The sequence below is a fragment of the Humulus lupulus genome, chromosome X, assembly GCF_963169125.1.
Source record: "Humulus lupulus chromosome X, drHumLupu1.1, whole genome shotgun sequence".
In the NCBI taxonomy this organism is placed as follows: Eukaryota; Viridiplantae; Streptophyta; class Magnoliopsida; order Rosales; family Cannabaceae; genus Humulus; species Humulus lupulus.
In genome coordinates this window covers 2702974-2724626 of record NC_084802.1, presented here as the reverse complement: position 1 = coordinate 2724626, position 21653 = coordinate 2702974, and the positions used below count along the sequence as shown (strand labels likewise).

Genomic DNA, 21653 nt, shown 5'->3' with positions numbered 1-21653 from the left:
ACCAACGCTCCACCTTTACCACTTGAGTATCCACCAAAACATCCCTGCAAAGTAAAGTGTGGGATAGTTAGCACACTCTACCAAAATGGACACTCTTCACAAAAGTAAAAAGTCTACAAAATAAAAATTTGCTACTACATGTGATAGTTTTGCGTACCTCAACGACAAATTGTTATCAAAAAGGAACAGTCCAAGCTGGAAACTAGCCACGGATACCGATTGTTTGAATTTAAATGCCCCAACCTGGTAGCCGTCGCTTCCCATATACGTGGCGACCATATTCTCAAATAACTTGTCCTCTTTGCATAGTTGTGCGTCTCTCTTACGAATGGCAGGATCAATGTTGAAGTCGTCATCGTCCTCTATTTCGTGAATGACGCGATCACCGGTACCACCATCGGTATTATGTTCAGAAATAATGTTATACAAGACTATTTCCTTCCCTTTTCCCCTGTTCACCCCTTCCCTCTCCTTCTCAACAGGTCTACGTTGAGCAGTTGTTTTGAATAATCTTTTTTTCACTGACACTGCTTTGGTCTCCTTGTCGGGACCTGTCGACTTAGTCTGCAAAGCAGCCAGTTCAGTAGCTGCTTCCACCACATCGTTCTGTTCACTAGGGGGTGCAGCCATAGGTTGACAATCATTCAAATCATTTTCCATTTCCACACCGTTGTTGTCGTTGTATGAAACGGGAGCTTTTGCAAAAGAATTTTCAACTTCATCCATAAAACCAGCACCACACTCGATCAACATTGGGTCACTCCGACTCCAAACCTTGCTCCAACTTGTCCCATCGTTCAACTGAAGGTTCCCCTCTATAGGGTCGTCCATGATCTTCCTTCCATCCCCTCCGTGAGCCTCCTTCTCTTTCCAGGAGTCAGGAATGGCAGGACCACCCGCAGTTGAACTTATTGAACGACTGAAGCTTTTACGTAATCTTTCAAATTCAATAGACATTTTCCTTTGAATCACCTCTTCTAATTTAACAATTTGATTCTCTTGATCGATCATTTTCTTCTGCAGTGATGCAACCGTAGTACATAGGGATGAGATCGTGGCGGGCACTTTCAACTCAACCAACCCATCCTGCAATTCTAACAATGGTATCTGCAAAACCAAATAAATAGCAAAATAACGCATCAATTATTACAAATGAGAAAGTGACTCACTATAAAAATTACTAATCCTAGAAAAATCCATCATCCACTTACTGTGTTTGACTGAAACCCCCCTTGCTGCTCTACCCAATCAAGGACGGCCTTAAAATCATCTTCGGACCAAACATTTAAAGGGCACAGGCTTCTATCGACATAGCCTTCCTTCCAGGCAACGTGATGACAATAAAACACCTACAGAGTGTACAAAGACAAAACATATTTAATACACTAGTCTATGGTATAACAATTACATCAACTAATTATTAACAAAACGTACCTGCAAGAAGTAGATGCATCCTCCCACAAACTGGGTTGGTTTGGCACGAAACTGTCAAAGGCTTTTCCACAGAAACTTGTACGACATTGAGGCCCAATTAACCAGAGAGACAGTTGCAATGTCTTTTATGGAAAGTATAGGACCGTCGAAATCTCGCGAAATTTTTAGTCCCTTTTTCGGCATCAGAAAGGAGGACACAAGGAACAAAAGGAAGTCTCGAATGAAAGACATGTTGGTTGATTGATTTTGTTTTAGTTTGAACTCTAGAACTGACATAGATAATCTTTCCCCCTTATCATTCGGCTCATCGCCACTAACACTGTCCACTAAATCTTTAACTCCGTCCTTAACCCCCATGGTAGCGGTAAAAATTTTAGTATCCAACTTAAATTGTTTACCGTGGACTTCCAAACTCCCATCTTCAACGTTGAAGCAGGACACCAACCATGTTATGAGATTTCTTCTAACGGTACAATCTTTCATCCCCAGTAGTGTGCCGAACCCCATTTGTTTGACCACCTCTTTCTGCGCCCCATTCATTTGGGAAAAAATTGAGAAAAGTCGATGAGGGGAGCATTTGTAATCCAATTTCTTTACATCAACCATTTCAAAAATCTGTCCACCAGCTGATGATAACATAACACAAGAAACATAAGTAAAACAGTGAAACTAAACTAAAAACTATTATTTACTTTTCAATATGGAAAACAATTCACCAATCAAAGAACTCTACAATCAATTCAGAACATGAAATGCACAAACTAACCCTACAATCAAACCACTAGCCGCTTTTAAATTCCAAAAATTTAGACCAAACTTGGTGCCCCAAATTTTCAAATAATACATCAATATAAATTGGAACCACAACTTCAAAGCAGACCAATAATTTGAGATAAAAATGAAACAATGTGCATAACCATCAATCATGTGCAGAAGAGTGTGCATTTGATAATAAACCAAATGGCAGAGAACAGACTAATACTTCAATCAGCTTTGCAAATATGATCAACGAACCTTGTCAAATTTCAAGCTTTAATCCAAACATAATTCTTTCTAAATTTTCATTTTCAAATCAACCCGCCCGCCCCTCTCTCTTTCATTTTCTAAACATAATCCAAACATAATATTAGGATGCTAATATTCACAGTAATGGTGAAAGGTCTCACTGTTAGTGGGAGATATGAAACGAAAGAACATCAAAAGAGAGGGAAGTCTGGCAGATCAAGATCCAAGTCTGCATCAAGAAAATCAAATTCGAATACTATTAAATGCTATCACTGTCACAAAGGACATATTCGAAGGTTGTGTCTGGAAAGGCTTAAACAGATTGCAGATGCCTCTGTGGCTAGTGATGGATATGAGTCCTCAAATGCATTACTGGTATCATCTTCTGCCTCGGATGATGAATGGATCCTGGATTCAGGATGTTCATTCCATATGACTCCAAATCGATCTTGGTTTGACTCTATTAGACAAGAAGATGGTGGAAAGGTACTGCTTGGTGACAATAAATCATGTAAAATGACAGGGAGAGGTAATGTGAAAATTAGATTTCATGATGGCCTTGAAAGAATGCTGAAAGATGTTAGGCTGGTACCTGAGTTAGAGAGAAATCTCATATTAGTAGGAATGCTTGATGATCAGGGTTTCCAGATTAAAGTTGAAAATGGCATAATGAAGTTTTAAATGGATCTATGATTGCTATGAAGGGGAGCATAAAGAATGGAATTTACTTACTGGCAGGCAAGACTTTTGAAAAGTCTGATGCAAATATTTCAAAACAGAAGGTGAACAAAAGTGCTATATGGCATATGAGGCTCGGGCATGTGAGTGAGAAGGGATTGGCTGAGCTACACAAGCAAGGTCTATTAGGAAAGGACAAGCTTGAAGACTTAGATTTCTGTGAGAATTGTGTATATGGGAAGGCTTGCAGAGTTAAGTTCAGTGTAGGGCAGCAAAGAACAAAGGGGACACTTGATTCTATACACTCCGTTCTTTGGGGGCCAAGAAAAGTTCCTTCACAGTAGGGAGCCAGGTATTTCTTAATCTTTGTTGATGATTTTTATACAAACCTTTCGGTTTATATTCTGAAGAATAATAATAATGTATTTGACACATTCAATCAATGGAAAATGCTCATTCAAAACCAAACTGGTAGAAAAATATAATGGTTAAGAACTGACAATGGCCTAGAGTATTGTGCAGTTTTGTGTTTACTGACAATGGCCTAGAATATAAAGGTTAACAAGTCATGTGAGGTTAAAGGAATAGGCTCCATCACAATGAAGTTTCATGATGGTGCAGTAAGAACAATGCAGAACATTAGATATGTTCCAGAGTTGAAAAGAAATTTGCTATCGATTGGAATGTTTGATAAACATGGATTTACAATTAACATTGATGATGGTGTACCAGGTCACAAGAAGTGCTTGATCAGCACGGAAGTAACATTTAAAGAATCTGAGATGGGCATGAAGAAAGTTGCTACCTCTAAATTAGGTAAAATTGTTTCAAAACCAGATGGAAAATTGCAGATTGAGGTGGATAACGATCAAGAATCTTTACAATCTATAGCAGTCAATGATCAAACATCAACCTCAGAGTTCAGAGATAATCTGAGTTCATATCAGCTTGCTAGGGACACAGAACGAAGAGAGACAAGGCCTCCTGACAGATTCGGCTATGCTGACTTCATTGCCTATGCACTTTCAGTTTTCAGTAGCTGATGACCTAGATAGCTCAGAACCTTCAAGCTATCATGAAGCCATTAACAGCAATGAAATGAAAACCTGGTTACAAGCTATACAAGAAGAAATGATGTCTCTTGAAAGGAACAAAACTTGGGTGCTAGTGAATAAACCAAAAAATAAAAGATTGATTGGCTATAAATGGATATTTAAGAAGAAAGAGGGTGTTCCTGGTATCGAAACTGTAAGATTCAAGGCAAGACTTGTTGCCAAAGGCTTCACACAACAGGAAGGGACAAACTTCAATGAAATTTTCTCACCTGTTGTTAAGCAAACCTCAATAAGAGTAATAATGGCTAAAGCAGCTCAATTACATTTGGAGGTAGATCAAATGGATGTACGTACAACATTCTTACATGGGAATTTGGATGAGGAGATTTAATTGCATCTACCTGAAGGTTATGAAGACAAGAACAACAACAAGGTATGTTTACTCAAGAAAGCTCTGTACGCTTTGAGGCAGGCTCCTAGACAATGGAACAGAAGATTCGATGAATTTATGCACAAGATTGGATATGTCAAGAGCAAGTATGACCCGTCTGTATACATGAATGGACTGTTATATCTCCTACTCTATGTAGATGATATTCTCATTGTACGCAAACAAAGATCAGAGCTGAATAAATTGAAGTTGAAACTCAAAGAGGAATTTGAGATGAAGAACCTAGGTGAAGCTAAAAGAATTCTAGGCATTGATATTAGGAGACAAAGACCACTCAAAAGGGATACTTACACAAACTCCTCAAAAAATTTGGAATGAAGGATTCTAAACCACTAAGGACACCTCTTGGCCAACATTTCAACGTTACACTGAAACAATCACCCAGTACAGATGATGAATAAGAACGTATGAGCAGAATTCCATATGCAAGTGGGGTTGGAAGCTTAATGTATGCCATGGTTGGCACTAGACCAGATTTGGCACATGCCATGAGTGTTGTTAGTCGGTTTATTGCCAATCCAGGAGAAGAACATTGGACAGCACTCAAATGGATAATGAGGTATGTCAAAGGTAGCTTAAATATGGGACTTGTATTCAGTAAAGATGATAACCATTCAGTACAAGTAAATGGATATGTGGACTCAGACTATGTTGCACACTTACACACAAGAATGTCTTTGACAGACTTTGTATTCACAGTTTTGGGAGGATGTGTAAGCTGGAAATCAAATCTTCAAAAGGTAGTTGCTGTTTAACTACAGAGGCTAAGTATATGCCAGATACAGAAGCTATAAAAGAAGCTATTTCGTTAAAAGGTCACACCAACGACCTCGAATTCCAATCACAGGATATCACCTTACATTGCGATAATCAAAGTGCTCTTCATCTCATGAAGAATCCCATGCTTTATGAGAGATCAAAACACATAGATATAAACTTGCACTTTATTAGAGACATTGTTGGAAACAAAGATGTTACTGTTCAGAAGATTAGCACTCACAAGAACCCAGCTTACATTTTTACCAAAAGTGTTACTCAGGAAAAGTTTAGGCTCTGTCTAAACTTATTGAAAATTGAAGATTGTTCATATCTCTCTTCAGGGGAGATAAAATTCATTGGACTTAGGGAGCAGCTTTACAATATGGCTTCAGATTCTTACATTTTGCTAAGTGACTAAAAGAGGTGGAATTGTTGGGGTTTTAGACACTTAACAAACTCATTATCTAGTACTAACAGAAATAACGGTCAACTCAGCAATTCTTAAGCTCTATAAATAGATAAAGTTTTGGAAGAGGACAAGGCATGAGATGATTTGAAGAGTTTTAGTTTACTGTTTTGTAAAAGGAGAGTTTAGAAGTCATAATTTTTTTTTCTCTGTTTTCTTTTCTGTTTTGAACTTCTGGAGCAAGACTCCTCTGAAGACTTTGTATTCAGTTGGAAGTGTTGATGTACTAGTTCAGAATCAATAAAGAAGCTAACCCTATTGGGTTGTTCTCTCCCGTGGACTAGGTATCCTTGTGATACTGAACCACATAAATCAGTGTCTCTTATCTTCTCACTGCTTATATAATTCTTCATACATATATCTTGTGTTTATCTTCATTTTTTGTTCTTTGTTACACATTATTGAATATATAACCTGTTATATTAAAAGGATGATTATATATTACTAATTGTTTCTTGTTTAGACTGTTTTACAACATAGATAACAACAACAACTCCACTCGAATTTGTCAACATAAGATTAATAACTAGCCTAAAATCACACAACTTGCAACTATTTAATTCCAAGTTTTAGTCCAACCTCAGTTCACCAAATTTCAATGAAAAACCAAACCATAAAAATCAAACACAACTCCAAACAAGACCCAAACTTCTAAACCATAAGAATTAACGATCTCAACAACCACCACTCTTGCGATTAAAATGATGCACTTGACATTATATCCAACAAGGCAAAAATGCCAAATACTTCAATGAACTAATTTAATATAACCAGTCTTATTTTAATATCCAAGTTAAATCCTATTATAGTTAATCAAAATTATCAGTTCGAAAACAAACTGCCCCTCAACCTCTAAGGTTTGTTTTCAGAAAAATCTTACTCTCAACTTCATATAATAGGGAAAATTTCTTCATTTTCAGTTATCCCAATGCCATTTCGCCCATACATTTGGAGCACCCTAAGTGCAAACTTCTTAATTTTGATATTCTTTGCATGCAAACTACTTATTCACAACAAATGGCAAAATCTATAATCAACAAATGGGTAATGCCCAAACAAAATTCCACAAGCTAAAGGAGGGAAAAACTTACCAACAATGGAAGAACTTCAAAATGTCGAACACTACGAAAACGGCGACCCACCGAAGTTCATACCTCTGCTTTAACCAAAACGGCGCCGATTCGGAGCCGACTCCAGATATTCATAGGCAGAAACTTCTCTTCGGAGTCTCGGGCGAGGGAATGAAGCTTACCAAGGCTCGGGCGAGGGAATGAAGGCAGAAACTTCTCTTCGGAGTCTCGGGCGAGGGAATGAAGCTTACCAAGGCTCAGGCGAGGGAATGAAGCTTACCGAGGAAACTTCTCTTATTTTAGAATGTAATAACAGAACCAAATAAAAGATGGAGAGGAACGGTTGTCGGTTATAGGAAAGAAGTTATGGGGTTTTTTGGTATTTTACACCACTGAAGGTTCAACTCAAATCCAACCATTCAATCCAATAAACCACCCCATCCAACGATCAAAAATAAGCACAGGACTTAGTCCTGGAAAACGAAGTGAGGGACTCCAAAAGATCCCTATATATATATGAAAGAGATGATTATAGCAAACTCTATAGCTCTTGTAATAATCTTGGTTACTCCTAACCTAAAGATAATAAAGCTCCGACACCATGGAGGTAAGCGTCAATTGGCTGAACCATGTACAAATGTTGTGTTACTTAGGAGTTGTTTGGTATGGGGTAAGGTTTGGTGGAAATAAGAATGGGTTTGTGTTTTCAAGTGGTATCTACTTTTTAACTTGATATGATGGTGATCTTGACTTCTTCAAACACTTGAGCTTTATATTCCTTTAATCTAAACTTCTTCTAACTCTACTCCTACCAAACCTAGCCCCTGTACCAAACATCCCCTTACTAATTTTGCATTTTCATCACTTGAATCTTCACACTACTTGGTTTAAAACAATTGCAGTATTCCTAAAACGCTCGCGATATTATTGTTGAACGAAAATCCTCCATCAACACCCGTCATTACTTTTTCTTATTAACAAAATGTAATTTTAATATTAAACAATAATAAAAAAGAGTGTCAGTATCAGTGTCAAAGTCACCAAGATCGTTATAATTTTCTAAATAAAGCAGTCCCTTACCCTAAAATTGACAAGATTAAATAATATACCATAATTCACTCAATATATTATGTAATTAGCAAACATATCATCAAAGGATCCCAATTAGCAAAAATATCAATTATCTTTTAGCTTCTTATTTGAAATCTTTAACAAGTGAAAAGAACTACAACACACCAAAAATGATCTCATACAAAAAATTGATAATTCTTAAAAATTTATCTTTTAGTGTCTTTCAATGAGTAGTGTTTTTTTAGGTGTTGTGCGATGTCTACTCATATATAATGATCTTGATATATTTTTGCTTCAGCGTAATATGAAGAAAGTAAGAATACTGCATTCACGTAACTCGCATAGATAAAACAATAATCAATTTTCCACATTGAAGTTAAGGTGAGAATAAGACAAACTTTTTTATTTTTATTTTATTATTCATTATAATTATTATTTAATTTATGAGTTAATTACATCTTCCACCTTAATCTAAAAAAAAATTCGTTTTATATGGTACAGTTAACAAATTACAAAAATACGGCATTCACTACATACCACCCGTGTATATATATATATATATATATTAACCCTTTGTTTTACTTTTTTGTTTTAATTTTTAATAAGAATTAGGCATATCAAATAATATAATAATAAAAGTAATAATAATTATAGTTACTACTTTTAATAAAATAAAATAAAATAGAGTAATTTATTTTATTTAAAATAAATATATTTATTGATATTTATACAATTACTGAAAAAATAAATAAATATTTATACAAATTACAATATACTGTTAATTAAAATTAACATTAATAATTATATGTTACAATATATAGTTAAAGATAATCACAATATTATTATTATTCTTTATAAAAATATTATATATATTTTTTAAATCATAGCTAGTCAAGTCTCAACATTTCATGTTAAACCAAAATCATAATCTAATCCAAGTTTCAAGTTTTGTTACAAAAATATATTTAAAGTTAAAAAATTAGTTTTGTAAATCTTTGTAATAATCATGTTAAATAAATTTATAAATATTTATGTAAATGTGAGTTACAAAAATAAATTTTTTAGTTGTGAAATTAGTTTTGTAAATTGTTGTTACAAAAATGTAAAACTTGTTTAAAGAAAAATATTGTATTTCACCACTATATTCAATAAAGTGTTTTATAAATAATAAATATCTTAAATTTATATTTTTAAGTTGTATAGCATAAATATGATGGTTCATGTAATTTTTTGGTACAATATTGTAACAATATGAAAAAGTATAATAATTTTATGTATATTTTGTTTATGATTTCTTAACTATAAAATATTTTCGTAAATATTAGTTACAAAAATATCTTTCTTAGTTGTAAAACTAGATTTGTAAATTATTATTACAAAAATAAAAAAATTAGTTACGAATTTGTTTGTAAGTTTTATCTACAAAAAAAAAAAATCTACAATTCTATAACTGATTTTGTAAATATTATTTACAAACACGTAACAGATATTTACAAGTTCGTAACATATATTTACTAGTTTGTAAACGTTGATTACAAGAAATTGTATTTTACAGCTTTTATTTATGATTTTGTCACTCCGTATTTACAATTTTGCCATTCCGTGTTTTTATCCAAAAATTCCGTATTTTTGTAATGTACTGTATTTTTCAGATTTTTTTTTAACTTTTAGTGCATTTTTGTAAATTTCCCTTAATTTATTCTTGAAACCGCCGTGATCTCATATCAACCACAACATTTAATTTAACCATTTGGTCAGCAAAAGCTGTTAAAATTGTGAAACAAATTGATGTGTCACATTTATGCACTTATTTAGTTATTTTCCATAATTGTTTTGGGCAAATTCTTCATACAATAATTACTCTCCCATTTTAGTAACTCTTCTTGATTTATTCACTACAATAATTTGTGTTAGATTATACACACCCAATTGACCACTAAATCAAGTGGGTGTATTATTCAATTTGACCCAGAAAAATATTAAATTGAGTACTTGCAAGAATTTTTTTTGATGTTTAAAAAAAAATACATGATACATGATAAACACAAATTATACAAAATTAAAATAAACTTTTCACTTTTGAAGAGGAATCTAGCACAAATTATAAAGTTTTATATGACTTTTGATTCTGTCTTCTTTCTTTGTTGCATTGCCTTATTTTTTCTCTGCTAATTAACAACAAATTTTGGGTTGGGAATCTATGACCTTTAATTAACACTTATTTCTTATTTATGAGGTTGGAAATTAGTATTGTATTATCTTCGCTATTTCTAACATATTATTATTATATTTGATTAAGACACTATTGAATCATCTCATTCTACACCACATTAAAAGTAAGAATTTTAAAGGCTTGCTGCTGATAATAACATTTTTGTTATAGTAGAAGAGTCTTTGCAATGAAAAATTGTATAGACTAATCAAACATCTCTCAAAGTCTTTCAAGTAATAAAACAAATATATATATACAAACAAATATATATACACTATTACAAATTCTACATGTATACAAACAAAATAAGAAAAGAAAAAAGAAATTCTTTAACACTTCATCTCGCCACTGATTAGGAAATTTTATTGCCGTGTCAAAAGAAATAAAATACGTAGTCATTATTAATTAAGAAAGTGACCATTAAAATGAAAATTAACCGTGAATGGCGTGATAATTTGGGTATTATCACCCTCACTATCCCCATTTATAATGATGTTATATATATATATATATATATTCTTTATTTTCAATCGACTTTGATTTTTAACATTATCTGACCAAGATGACATTTTTACTTAGAAGTATTCATGCACTCATTTACTTATTTTCGATAACATTTTGTTGGTGCTATATATCACTTCAAGAATACATTTGTATTGCATGGGCAATGAAATAGTTTTCGTGGACATCAATTAAAATCAATCAAAACTAACCATTGGAGGGTTCATTTTCTTGCACCTATTTTTCCTCTATAAAGTGATGTCTCCACTTGGATGGGACTTGCTGACTTATGGTGGAAAATAGTGTATTCTTTCACCAATTACTTTCCATAGAGAAGACTAATCAATAAGGCACATTCAAATTGAGCCACATATCTAACTTAGTATATATTATTGGTTCAAGTAAATATTGTGTAACGATCTCCTAATTCAGGACCGTTTCAATGTATACTTTAAATAGTGTCAGACTTGCTAATTAAGTCGTTCAATTATAAACATGTAATTAAGATTAATGTCAAGGGTTATTGTTAAAAAATTTGGTCAAAGGAAATCGTTGACTTTTCATTTAAAAGTTTAATACATACATGAGATCCCAAAATGTTACAAACAAATGTTTGAAAATGTATATACAATCAAAAGTTACAACCAGTCGGCCTAAGCAGCAAAATAAGAGATACAATCCTAGTTCCTCTAAGATATCATCAACCATGGTGGACAAGTAGTCGTATATGTACACGCTGCCACCGAAGCTCTCCAACTCATGGTTGGTCTAGCTTTTATTTTCCCTTACCTGCACCACATAACACCCATGAGCCAAGGCTCAGAAAGAAAACTTAAACATGTGCATGAACAGTAAATACAGATTCCAAATACATATTTAGTATGCCCAGCAGTAATAACTTACTCATGCATGCATACAATTACAAATAAATGATCATTGGATCATTCTAGGACCCGCTGCCCTGAGTAGATGACCATAGAGTCAACCTGGGGCCCTGTGCCCTAGCAATGTGACCATAGAGTCACCTGAGGTCCTTGCCCTTAACTCTGAGTAACTAGCCATAGAGCTATCCAAACGCTTTGTTTTCCAACGACTATAGGGTCAGTCAGCGTAATAGTACGTCCCTGAATGGGCCTAAGCCTCTCGACCAGCGCGCTATTACCGCTCTTGACTAATAAGTCAAGGCTTTAATCAAACATTCAGATAACCAGACAAACACAGATACAGATAAGCACACTTCAGACAATACAAATATGCATTCATATAAATCATGGTATCCTAACCAATCAAACACAAACACAATAATAACTATGAACCTTAACGGGGTCGAGCCCTACCTATGAAGACATGACAATCATTCATTAAACAATTATCCAGACACAAAACATTCAAGCATAACCTAAATTGCGTTCATTCTTAGGGGTCGAGCCCTATTCATAGTTATAATCAACAATCGGGCAAAACCCTAATCACATATATCACGTATTGGGTGCAGTTTCCTTACCTCAGGTCCGAGTGCAACGTATATTAAGAACGACCATCGAGCACGATTCCGGTTCCGAGCCCCTAGCAATAACCTAATCACAACCAATAAAATATATTTAGACTTATATTTTTTTTAGTTGATTTTTGAATAAATTGTATAATATGTAAATATGATGTGAACCAATAAAATTGTGACATATATATGTTAGATATTAAGTGTAAATATTAATCTTAAAATTAATCATAGAATTAAGTGTAAAGAAAAATGGAAATAAGGTTCCCTTAGAATTAATCTTAGCTACTTGCTTTAAGAAGATGCTTACGAAGGGAAAATGGGGCCACTTTTCATTTTATCCCATAAAATGGTTCATTCTCTCTCTTTCCAACATTTTGACATTAATTTTTGGAAATTATTGATAATGTGGAAAATATGCATATGGTTCATTCACCACTAGTAAAAATAACCTTTATTAGTGATAGTGAACAAACTTATATTCGATCAACAATATATGTAGTGCAGCTTTTAGAAAAAGTAAGCACCCAAGTAATTAAATTCAGCTTTCTTCCAAGAAATCATGGAGAGAGTGTTTATCTTGCTTTACAAAGCTGCACGAGAAGGGAATGTCACCACTTTACGACAACTTCTTGAACAAGACAGTTTGATTCTCGATAGGCTCATCATCATCAACAACAATGGTTTCTCAGAGACTCCACTTCATGTGGCGGCCATGCTCGGCCATGCAGATTTTGTCAAGGAGATCATCACTCACAAGCCCGAACTCGCCAAGGAACTTGACATTTGGCGCTCCACGCCACTCCACCTAGCGGTGGCGAAAGGCCACCTTGAGACGGTCAGAGTACTGCTTTCCACGGCTGATCACGAGCTCATGTCTTCTACTTGGGATGGAGAAGGGAGAAATCCTCTCCACCTTGCGGCCATGAGAGGGCGACTCGATGTGCTGAGAGAGCTGCTCAAAGTGGCACCCGAGGCTATTCGGGTCAATTTGAAGGATCGAAGTGAGACTATTTTGCATGTTTGTGTGAGGCATAATCAGTTGGAAGCTTTGAAGTTTTTGGTGAATAATATGGATGATTACCAGATTGTGAATGCCAAAGATAATTATGGCATGACTGTTTTGCATTTGGCGGTCACTAATAAGCAAATTGAGGTATGAACCAACCATTATAATGGACTCTGCGACATGACAATCAACCAATACTTCACCAAGGTAAAATCTCTTTGTCGCGAAATCTCTGCATTAGACTCTGCTGCTGGCATGTCAGATGCTAGAATTAGAAGAATTATTATTCATGGATTAAGGCCAGAATTTAGAACTTTTATTGCTGCAATACAAGGTTGGCCAACCCAACCTTCTCTTGTTGAATTGGAAAAATTGCTAGCTGACCAAGAAGCGTTAGCTAAGCAAACATCTAGAATCTCATTAAAGAGTGACGAAGAAGCACTCTTTAGTGGTGATAAGAAAGGTCGATCTCGACCAAATGCTAGCAAAATTTTTAAGAAAAATGATGACAAGGATAGTCATCATGGAAGCTCCCAAACAGGGGGAGCTCAAAAGAAAGACAACCAGCGTGGCCAGTCAAATAATAACAATAAATTTGATGGGAAATGCTACAACTGTGGAAAGTATGGCCACATGGCTAAAAGTTGTTGGTTCAAGAAGAAAACTGCAGAAGGTAATGCAGCCACGTCAAATGCAGAAAAGACAAGCGATGAAGAATGGGACGCAGAAGCATCTTTCGCTGTGGAGGAAGAAGAATTAGCTCTAGCAGCTACTATTCCAGGAAAGATCGACTACAATAATGATTGGATAGTCGACTTTGGCTATTCAAATCATATGACAGGAGACGAAGAAAAGCTGCAGAATATAAAGGTGGTCGTGTAGTGGTAACAGCCAACAACTCAAGATTACCGATTGCTCACATCGGTAAAACAACAATCACGCCAAGATTCAGCTCAAAAGAAGTTTCACTCCAGGATATCTACCATGTACCTAGGATGAAGAAAAATTTATTGTCAGTAGCGCAACTTACGGCGTTGGGCCACCATGTCGTATTTGGTCCTCAAGATGTCAAGATCTACCAAGATCTTGAAATCTCTGGAACACCAATGATGAGAGGACAACGTTTAGAGTCTGTCTATGTAATGTCAGCAGAATCGGCTTATGTAGACAAAACTCGAAAGAACGAAACAACAAATTTATGGCATGCAAGGCTAGGACATGTCAGCTATCACAAACTCAAGGTAATGATGAAGAAGTCTATGCTGAAGGGTCTTCCTCAACTCGAGGTCAGAACAGAGACCATATGTGCCAGCTGCCAATACGATAAGGCGCATCAATTACCGTATGAAGATTCAAAGTTCGAAGCCAAAGCATCATTGGAGCTAGTTCATTCTGATGTATTCGGGCAAGTCAAGCAATCATCAATTAGCGGCATGCGGTACATGGTTACATTCATTAACGACTTCTCAAGGTATGTGTGGATTTTCTTTATGAAAGAAAAATCTGAAACTTTTTCAAAATTTAAAGAATTCAAAGAAATAGTGGAAGGAGAAGTCGGCAAGAAAATCCAATGCCTCCGAACAGACAACGGTGGCGAATATACCTCAGATGAATTTTTTGAGTATCTTCGAGAACGCCGCATACGCCATCAATTCACATGTGCAAATACGCCACAACAGAATGGAGTAGCAGAGAGGAAGAATCGCCATCTTGCAAACACATGTCAAAGCATGCTACATTCAAAGAATGTTCCAGGGAGATTTTGGGCAGAATGTATGAAAACAACAGCTCATGTGATCAATAGACTTCCTCAAGCAAAGTTAGGGTTCGTCTCACCCTTTGAGAAACTGTGGGGCTATAAACCTACAGTAAGTCACTTTCGAGTGTTTGGATGTGTGTGCTACGTGTTTGTGCCAAGTCATCTACGTAGCAAATTTGATAAGAAGGCAATACGGTGTATCTTCATTGGATACGACAGCCAAAGAAAAGGGTGGAAATGTTGCGATCCAACAACAGGAAAATGCTATACGTCGAGAAATGTGGTGTTTGATGAAGCTTCTTCATGGAGGTCACTGCAAAAGGAAGAGTTACCAGATTCTAAGGAAATAGAAGACAATTTGCAAAAGAAGATGAGGGAGCAAATTGTTGAGTTACCTTCAACTCCAGAAACAGATGAAGACGAACAAAATGAAGAATACAACGAAGACACAACACAGAGTCCATGGCAAACAGGAGTGCATCAAAGATCAAAAGATGATGCAAATAATGCCCAATCAGAACTTCGGAGATCAACAAGACTGCGGAAGCCAAATCCCAAATACGCGAATGCTGTTGTAGCTGAAGAAGAGAAGTTCAGAGAGCCGAGGTCATATGAAGAAGCACACCAGAACTCTAAGTGGCTTGAAGCAATGAAAGAAGAGGTAACTGCTTTAGAGAAGAATCAGACTTGGGAGCTGGTGCCAAAGCCGAAGGAAGCAAAAACCATTTCATGCAAATGGGTCTATAAGGTAAAAACTCGTCCTGACGGTTCAATTGAAAGATACAAGGCTCGGTTAGTAGCTCGAGGATTCTCTCAAAAATATGGGCTAGATTATGACGAGACATTTAGGCCAGCCGCTAAGATTACAACAGTACAGGTTCTACTAGCACTTGCAGCTAGTAAAGACTGAAGGTTATGGCAGATGGATGTAAAGAACGCCTTTCTACATGGAGAATTAGATCGAGAAATATACATGGTCCAACCAAAAGGATTCGAAGATGTCGCTCATCCGGACTATGTCTGCAAACTGAAAAAGGCGCTCTATGGATTGAAGGAAGCTCCACGAGCATGGTATGGCAAGATTGCTGAGTTCTTAGTAAAGAGCGGTTATACCATGGCGCATGCAGATTCAAGCTTATTCGTCAAAGTAAGGGATGCAAAGATCATAGTTGTCCTAGTATATGTCGATGATCTCATCATTACTGGTGATGATGAAGTAGAGATTCGTCAAACAAAAGAGAACTTGTCAGTTCGCTTTCAAATGAAGGAGCTTTGAGAATTGAAACACTTTCTTGGATTAGAAGTCGACCGAACTGAGGAAGGTTTATTTCTCTGTCAGCAAAAGTATGCTAAAGAATTGTTGCAAAAGTTTGGAATGCTCGAATGCAAGCCCATCTCAACACCTATGGAAGCTAATGCCAAGTTATGTGCTCATGAAGGGAAGGACTTGCAAGACGGAGCAATGTATCGGCAACTTGTAGGTAGTTTAATCTACCTTACGTTAACTAGACCAGATATTTCATATGCAGTTGGAGTAGCAAGTCGATATATGCAACAACCAAAGAATCCTCATTTGGAAGCAGTGCGACGAATGCTAAGGTATGTCAAAGATACCATTAACTACAGCCTCTTATATAAGAAAGGTGACGAGATTAAGATAGTTGGATATTGCGATGCTGATTATGCTGGAGATCACGATACTCGTCGCTCAACAACTGGATATGTATTCATGCTTGGATCTGGAGTCGTATCTTGGTGTAGCAAAAGGCAACCAACGGTGTCCTTGTCAACCACTGAAGCAGAATATAGAGCAGCAGCAATGGCAGCTCAGGAAAGTACATGGTTGATGCAACTAATGAAGGATCTACATTAATTTACATACTATGCAGTGTCACTTCATTGTGATAATCAGTCTGCTATTCGTCTAGCAGAAAATCCTGTGTTTCATGCAAGGACAAAGCACGTGGAAGTGCATTATCATTTTCTGAGAGAAAAAGTGCTTCAAGAAGAAATAGAGATGCAACAAATCAACACAGATGATCAAGTTCCTGACATATTCACCAAAGGACTAAGCACAATCAAGTTTTTGAAATTCAGAACTCAACTAAACCTCGTCAAACGAGAAGAAGCTTAGAGATTCGGTAATGAGGGGGTGTGTTAAAAGTCATTACCGTATCTAGAATGTTCTAGAATATACTAGGAAGAACATAGAATATTCTAGAAAGTTCTTGAATAAACTTATAACTAATTAGACAATATAGAGAGTTCTAGAAACATTTAGAAAAATGTAGAAAGTAGTTAAATAAATTATAAAGTTAGAAAATTCTAGAAAGATGTGGATGTTTCCTTTGTAGCCTATAAATACAAATGTAATGTGTGTCCAAGGGAGCAGCAAAGTGAGTGTCCCAAAAGTGAGTCAAAGAGTGAGTACACAAAGTGCATCTAAAAGTGTTCCAAAGAGTATAAGCTAGAGTGTTTAGTGTGTGTGGTCAAGAATTGTAATCAAGTCTTGGTGTAATTACTTTTGTATCAATAAAGTAATTACTTTTTCACGTGTTGTGGCGTCCAACAATGAAAACATAAAGGTAGGCTGAAGAATATCATAAGAAAAAAGGTAATGGGGTTCATATTTTTGCATGAGATATCAAGCCTTGGATCATACCATCTTCATATGTGATTATTGCCAAAGTACAATAGCTTAACAAACTATAAGAATTTGACGAAGCCCGTAAAAGTGATTTTTCAAAATTCCTAGTTAATTAGTTAGAATGGTTGATATTGGATAATGAATAAATTTTTGCATAAATTTGAAAACCTAATAACACGATTACATATTTGATCAAAGTTTATAAATTTAAATCTCTCATTTCAACGGTTGAAATTATTATTGTCCACACTATATATTAAAAACCTTTTTAATATACTTTTTCGAGATATGAATGTTTGTATTAAAACAAACGCACAGATTAAAGTAGTTATGAAAATAAAATTTGATGCATGCATGGACAAATTAATAAAAAAAAATACATGATATATGATAAACACAAATTATACAAAATTAAAATAGACTTTTCACTTTTGAAGAGGAATCTAGCACAAATTATAAAGTTTTATATGACTTTTGATTCTAAAGTGTGTTTTGTTCGGAAGTCTTTTGATTCTGTCTTTTTCCTTTTGCATTGCCTTATCTTTTCTCTGCTAATTAACAACAAATTTTGGGTTGGGAATCTATGGCTTTTAATTAACACTTATCTCTTATTTATGAGGTTGGAAATTAATATTGTATTTTCTACGTTATTTCTAACATATTATTATTATATTTGATTAAGACACTATTGAATCACCTCATTCTACACCACATTAAAAGTAAGAATTTTAAAAGCTTGCTGCTGATAATAACATTTTGTTATGGTAGAAGAGTCTTTAAAATGAAAAATTATATAGACTAATCAAACATCTCAAAGCCTTCTAAGTAAAACAAATATATATATATATATAGCATGATCACTTGAATAATTGATCATCAAAACTTATTCTTTGGGTTTGGAAATCTTGTTCCTTCTCCGTCTTTTCTTTAGTGATGCTAGATTTTCAACATTATAATTGTTTGTATCAATAATGTTATGGTCTAAGACAAGACTTTTCATTAGAGACTTTTCATGACATGAATTTTCATTAAAGAATTTTCAAATATGAACAAACTTATATTCGATCAACTATATATATAGTCCAGCTTTTAGAAAAAGTAAGCACCCAAGTAATTAAATTCAGCTTTCTTCCAAGAAATCATGGAGAGAGTGTTTAGCTTGCTTTACAAAGCTGCACGAGAAGGGAATGTCACCACTTTACGACTTTTCATTAAAGACTTTTCATGACATGAATTTTCATTAAAGACTTTTCAAATATGAACAAACTTATATTCGATCAACTATATATATAGTCCAGCTTTTAGAAAAAGTAAGCACCCAAGTAATTAAATTCAGCTTTTTTCCAAGAAATCATGGAGAGAGTGTTTAGCTTGCTTTACAAAGCTGCACGAGAAGGGAATGTCACCACTTTACGACAACTTCTTGAACAAGACAGTTTGATTCTCGATAGGCTCATCATCATCAACAACAATGGTTTCTCAGAGACTCCACTTCATGTGGCGGCCATGCTCGGCCATGCAGATTTTGTCAAGGAGATCATCACTCACAAGCCCGAACTCGCCAATGAACTTGACATTTGGCGCTCCACGCCACTCCACCTAGCGGTGGCGAAAGGCCACCTTGAGTCGGTCAGAGTACTGCTTTCCACGGCTGATCACGAGCTCATGTCTTCTACTTGGGATGGAGAAGGGAGAAATCCTCTCCACCTTGCGGCCATGAGAGGGCGGCTCGATGTGCTGAGAGAGCTGCTCAAAGTGGCGCCCGAGGCTATTCGGGTCAATTTGAAGGATCGAAATGAGACTATTTTGCATGTTTGTGTGAGGCATAATCAGTTGGAAGCTTTGAAGTTTTTGGTGAATAATATGGATGATTACCAGATTGTGAATGCCAAAGATGATTATGGCATGACTGTTTTGCATTTGGCGGTCACTAATAAGCAAATTGAGGTATGAACCAACCATTTTAATGGACTTCGGTGCTTATTGTTATATATAAAATTCATGGATATTTCTATGGTGCCAGTGCATTTTTGTGCTTCCGGCTCGTGAATATTTTTTTGTGCAATTTTTTTATGACCGTATTTATTGTAGTTAAATAGAGTATTCTGCAAATTTTTAGTAAATTTCGAATAATTTACATGGTCGAAAACTAGATTCAAACAGGTTGTTGCACACTTGATTAATTTTTTTTATGCAGGTGAAAGCCTAGTTTTTGGCACTGTAAATTATTCGAAATTTCTTAAAAATTTGCAAGATACTCTAAATAATTATAATATATACGGTCATAATAAAAATCGTACCGAAAACTATTCACGACCCAAAAAAATACAAAAAGTATAGACCAGTGCATACCTTATAAAATTATCCTAATATTTATCAAGACATTAATTTGAATCTTTTAACTATTTTTTTTTTTCTGGTTCCTTATTCAGACAGTGAAGTTTTTGCTTATAAACACTAAAATTGAAGTCAACGCAGTCAATGCAAGCAATTTCACTGCACTGGACATCTTAGCACAGAGCCAAAGAAGTGAGAAAGACTTTGACATCTTAGAGTCTCTTCATTCAATGGGAGCATCACGAGCCACAGATCAACCCTTACCTATGGATCATCACAAGCCTATTAAAGCCACAACTCATCATCATCATCATCATCATGTTCTTCAAAAAGACGAAGCTACAACAAAGCCAAGATACTGGCTAACCAGAAAGAGAGAATCCCTAATGGTGGTGGCATCCCTTATCGCCACCATGGCTTTCCAAGCCGGAACAACTCCTCCCGGCGGTCTCTGGCAAGAAAACACCTCCTCCTCCACGGCGGCGAACTCTCCTTCTTATGATCATCACTTAGCCGGAGAGTCAGTAATGGCTTATAGAGACAGTGATTTTTTGTACAATTCTTACCTGATTTGTAACACTGTGGGCTTTGTTGGATCACTGAGCATAATCTTGCTATTCGTTACTGGGTTGCCCTTTTGCCACAGATTCTTGATGTGGGTCTCCACGATAATTTTGTGGGTGACTATAACAGCCATGACTGCTACTTACACCATTGCCATTTGGGTTGCTGCTCCACACAATGATATGAACATTGTTCGTCATATGTTATTGTATTTGATACTAAGCTGGGCTGGAGTGATGGTTGTGGTTGCACTGCTCCATATGATCAATATTGTCAACAAGATTTTTAAATGGTTGGGAAATATTACCATGGTTAGAAGAAAGAAATTTGTTTACGGCGATGGGGCAGCATAGGTCTGAATTGTCACTTAACAAAATACAGGGGCTGACCGATCGCCTATTCGAAAAAAACACAAAAGCCAAAATTGTATTATTTTTTATTCAATACATTGTCATGATATGTATGGTCGAATATCGACTCTTAATTTTAGGATTGTTGAAATTTTTATGAATCCTTTTGGTTCGTATTAAAATTTCATATGTATTCCTATTAGGATTCACTCTCCCCTTTTCACAAAATACAAAATAAATAAATAAGTAGACGAATATATATTAATTTTCACTATTTATATGCTAACTACATAAATATGGTCAGTCTAATTTTTTTAATAAAAAATTACAATTATATAATTGAAACTCATGATGAATAATAAAATGCTAATTTCCCCATCAGCAAAGTGTAACATGAAATTTACTGTAGAGTTAATAAACAATGATCTGTCAAAACCAGCAAAGTTGATCTAATCATCACTACTCAATACTATTTATTTTTTTATATATGCTAGAGACTTATATAAATTTCAAATAATTAAATAAATAATATTATATATAAAAAAAACAACATAAACATATTAAATAAAAAATTAAACCAACATATTATTTTTGATTTTTTTAATATATATATATATATAATATGATAATCTTTTTAAATATAAATAATAATTTTTTTAATAAAAACTAAGATTATGTATTATATATTATTATTATTATTATAATAATATTTTATAATACATCGATTTATATTAATATAAGTATTAAATATTTTATTTTTTATTAATAATATTTTACAATATTTGAA

General features: G+C 35.0%; 3 protein-coding genes across 3 annotated transcripts; all 3 read left to right on the top strand.

Moving 5' to 3' along the window:
* Positions 1-12762: 12762 nt before the first annotated feature.
* LOC133804470 (ankyrin repeat-containing protein BDA1-like) lies at positions 12763-13362 on the top strand. Its single transcript, XM_062242624.1, has one exon. The coding sequence runs from the start codon at positions 12763-12765 to the stop codon at positions 13360-13362; it is 600 nt and encodes a 199-aa protein (XP_062098608.1).
* A 3011-nt stretch (positions 13363-16373) lies between these two features.
* LOC133804464 (secreted RxLR effector protein 161-like) lies at positions 16374-17102 on the top strand. The gene is made up of 2 exons (XM_062242621.1): positions 16374-16803; positions 16858-17102. Exons 1-2 carry the CDS (start codon positions 16374-16376, stop codon positions 17100-17102), a joined length of 675 nt encoding a protein of 224 aa, XP_062098605.1.
* Positions 17103-18736: 1634 nt separating this feature from the next.
* Positions 18737-21137, top strand: LOC133803233 (ankyrin repeat-containing protein NPR4-like). The gene is made up of 2 exons (XM_062241204.1): positions 18737-19562; positions 20048-21137. Exons 1-2 carry the CDS (start codon positions 18969-18971, stop codon positions 20867-20869), a joined length of 1416 nt encoding a protein of 471 aa, XP_062097188.1. The 5' UTR covers positions 18737-18968; the 3' UTR covers positions 20870-21137.
* Positions 21138-21653: the final 516 nt, after the last annotated feature.

Coding starts and splice junctions, on each gene's coding strand:
- LOC133804470 (XM_062242624.1), top strand. CDS start 12,763: ATGGAGAGAGTGTTTATCTTGCTTTACAAAGCTGCACGAGAAGGGAAT.
- LOC133804464 (XM_062242621.1), top strand. CDS start 16,374: ATGGAAGCTAATGCCAAGTTATGTGCTCATGAAGGGAAGGACTTGCAA. Junction 16,804..16,857: donor AGCAATGGCAGCTCAGGAAA/GTACATGGTTGA, acceptor CATACTATGCAG/TGTCACTTCATTGTGATAAT.
- LOC133803233 (XM_062241204.1), top strand. CDS start 18,969: ATGGAGAGAGTGTTTAGCTTGCTTTACAAAGCTGCACGAGAAGGGAAT. Junction 19,563..20,047: donor TCACTAATAAGCAAATTGAG/GTATGAACCAAC, acceptor TTCCTTATTCAG/ACAGTGAAGTTTTTGCTTAT.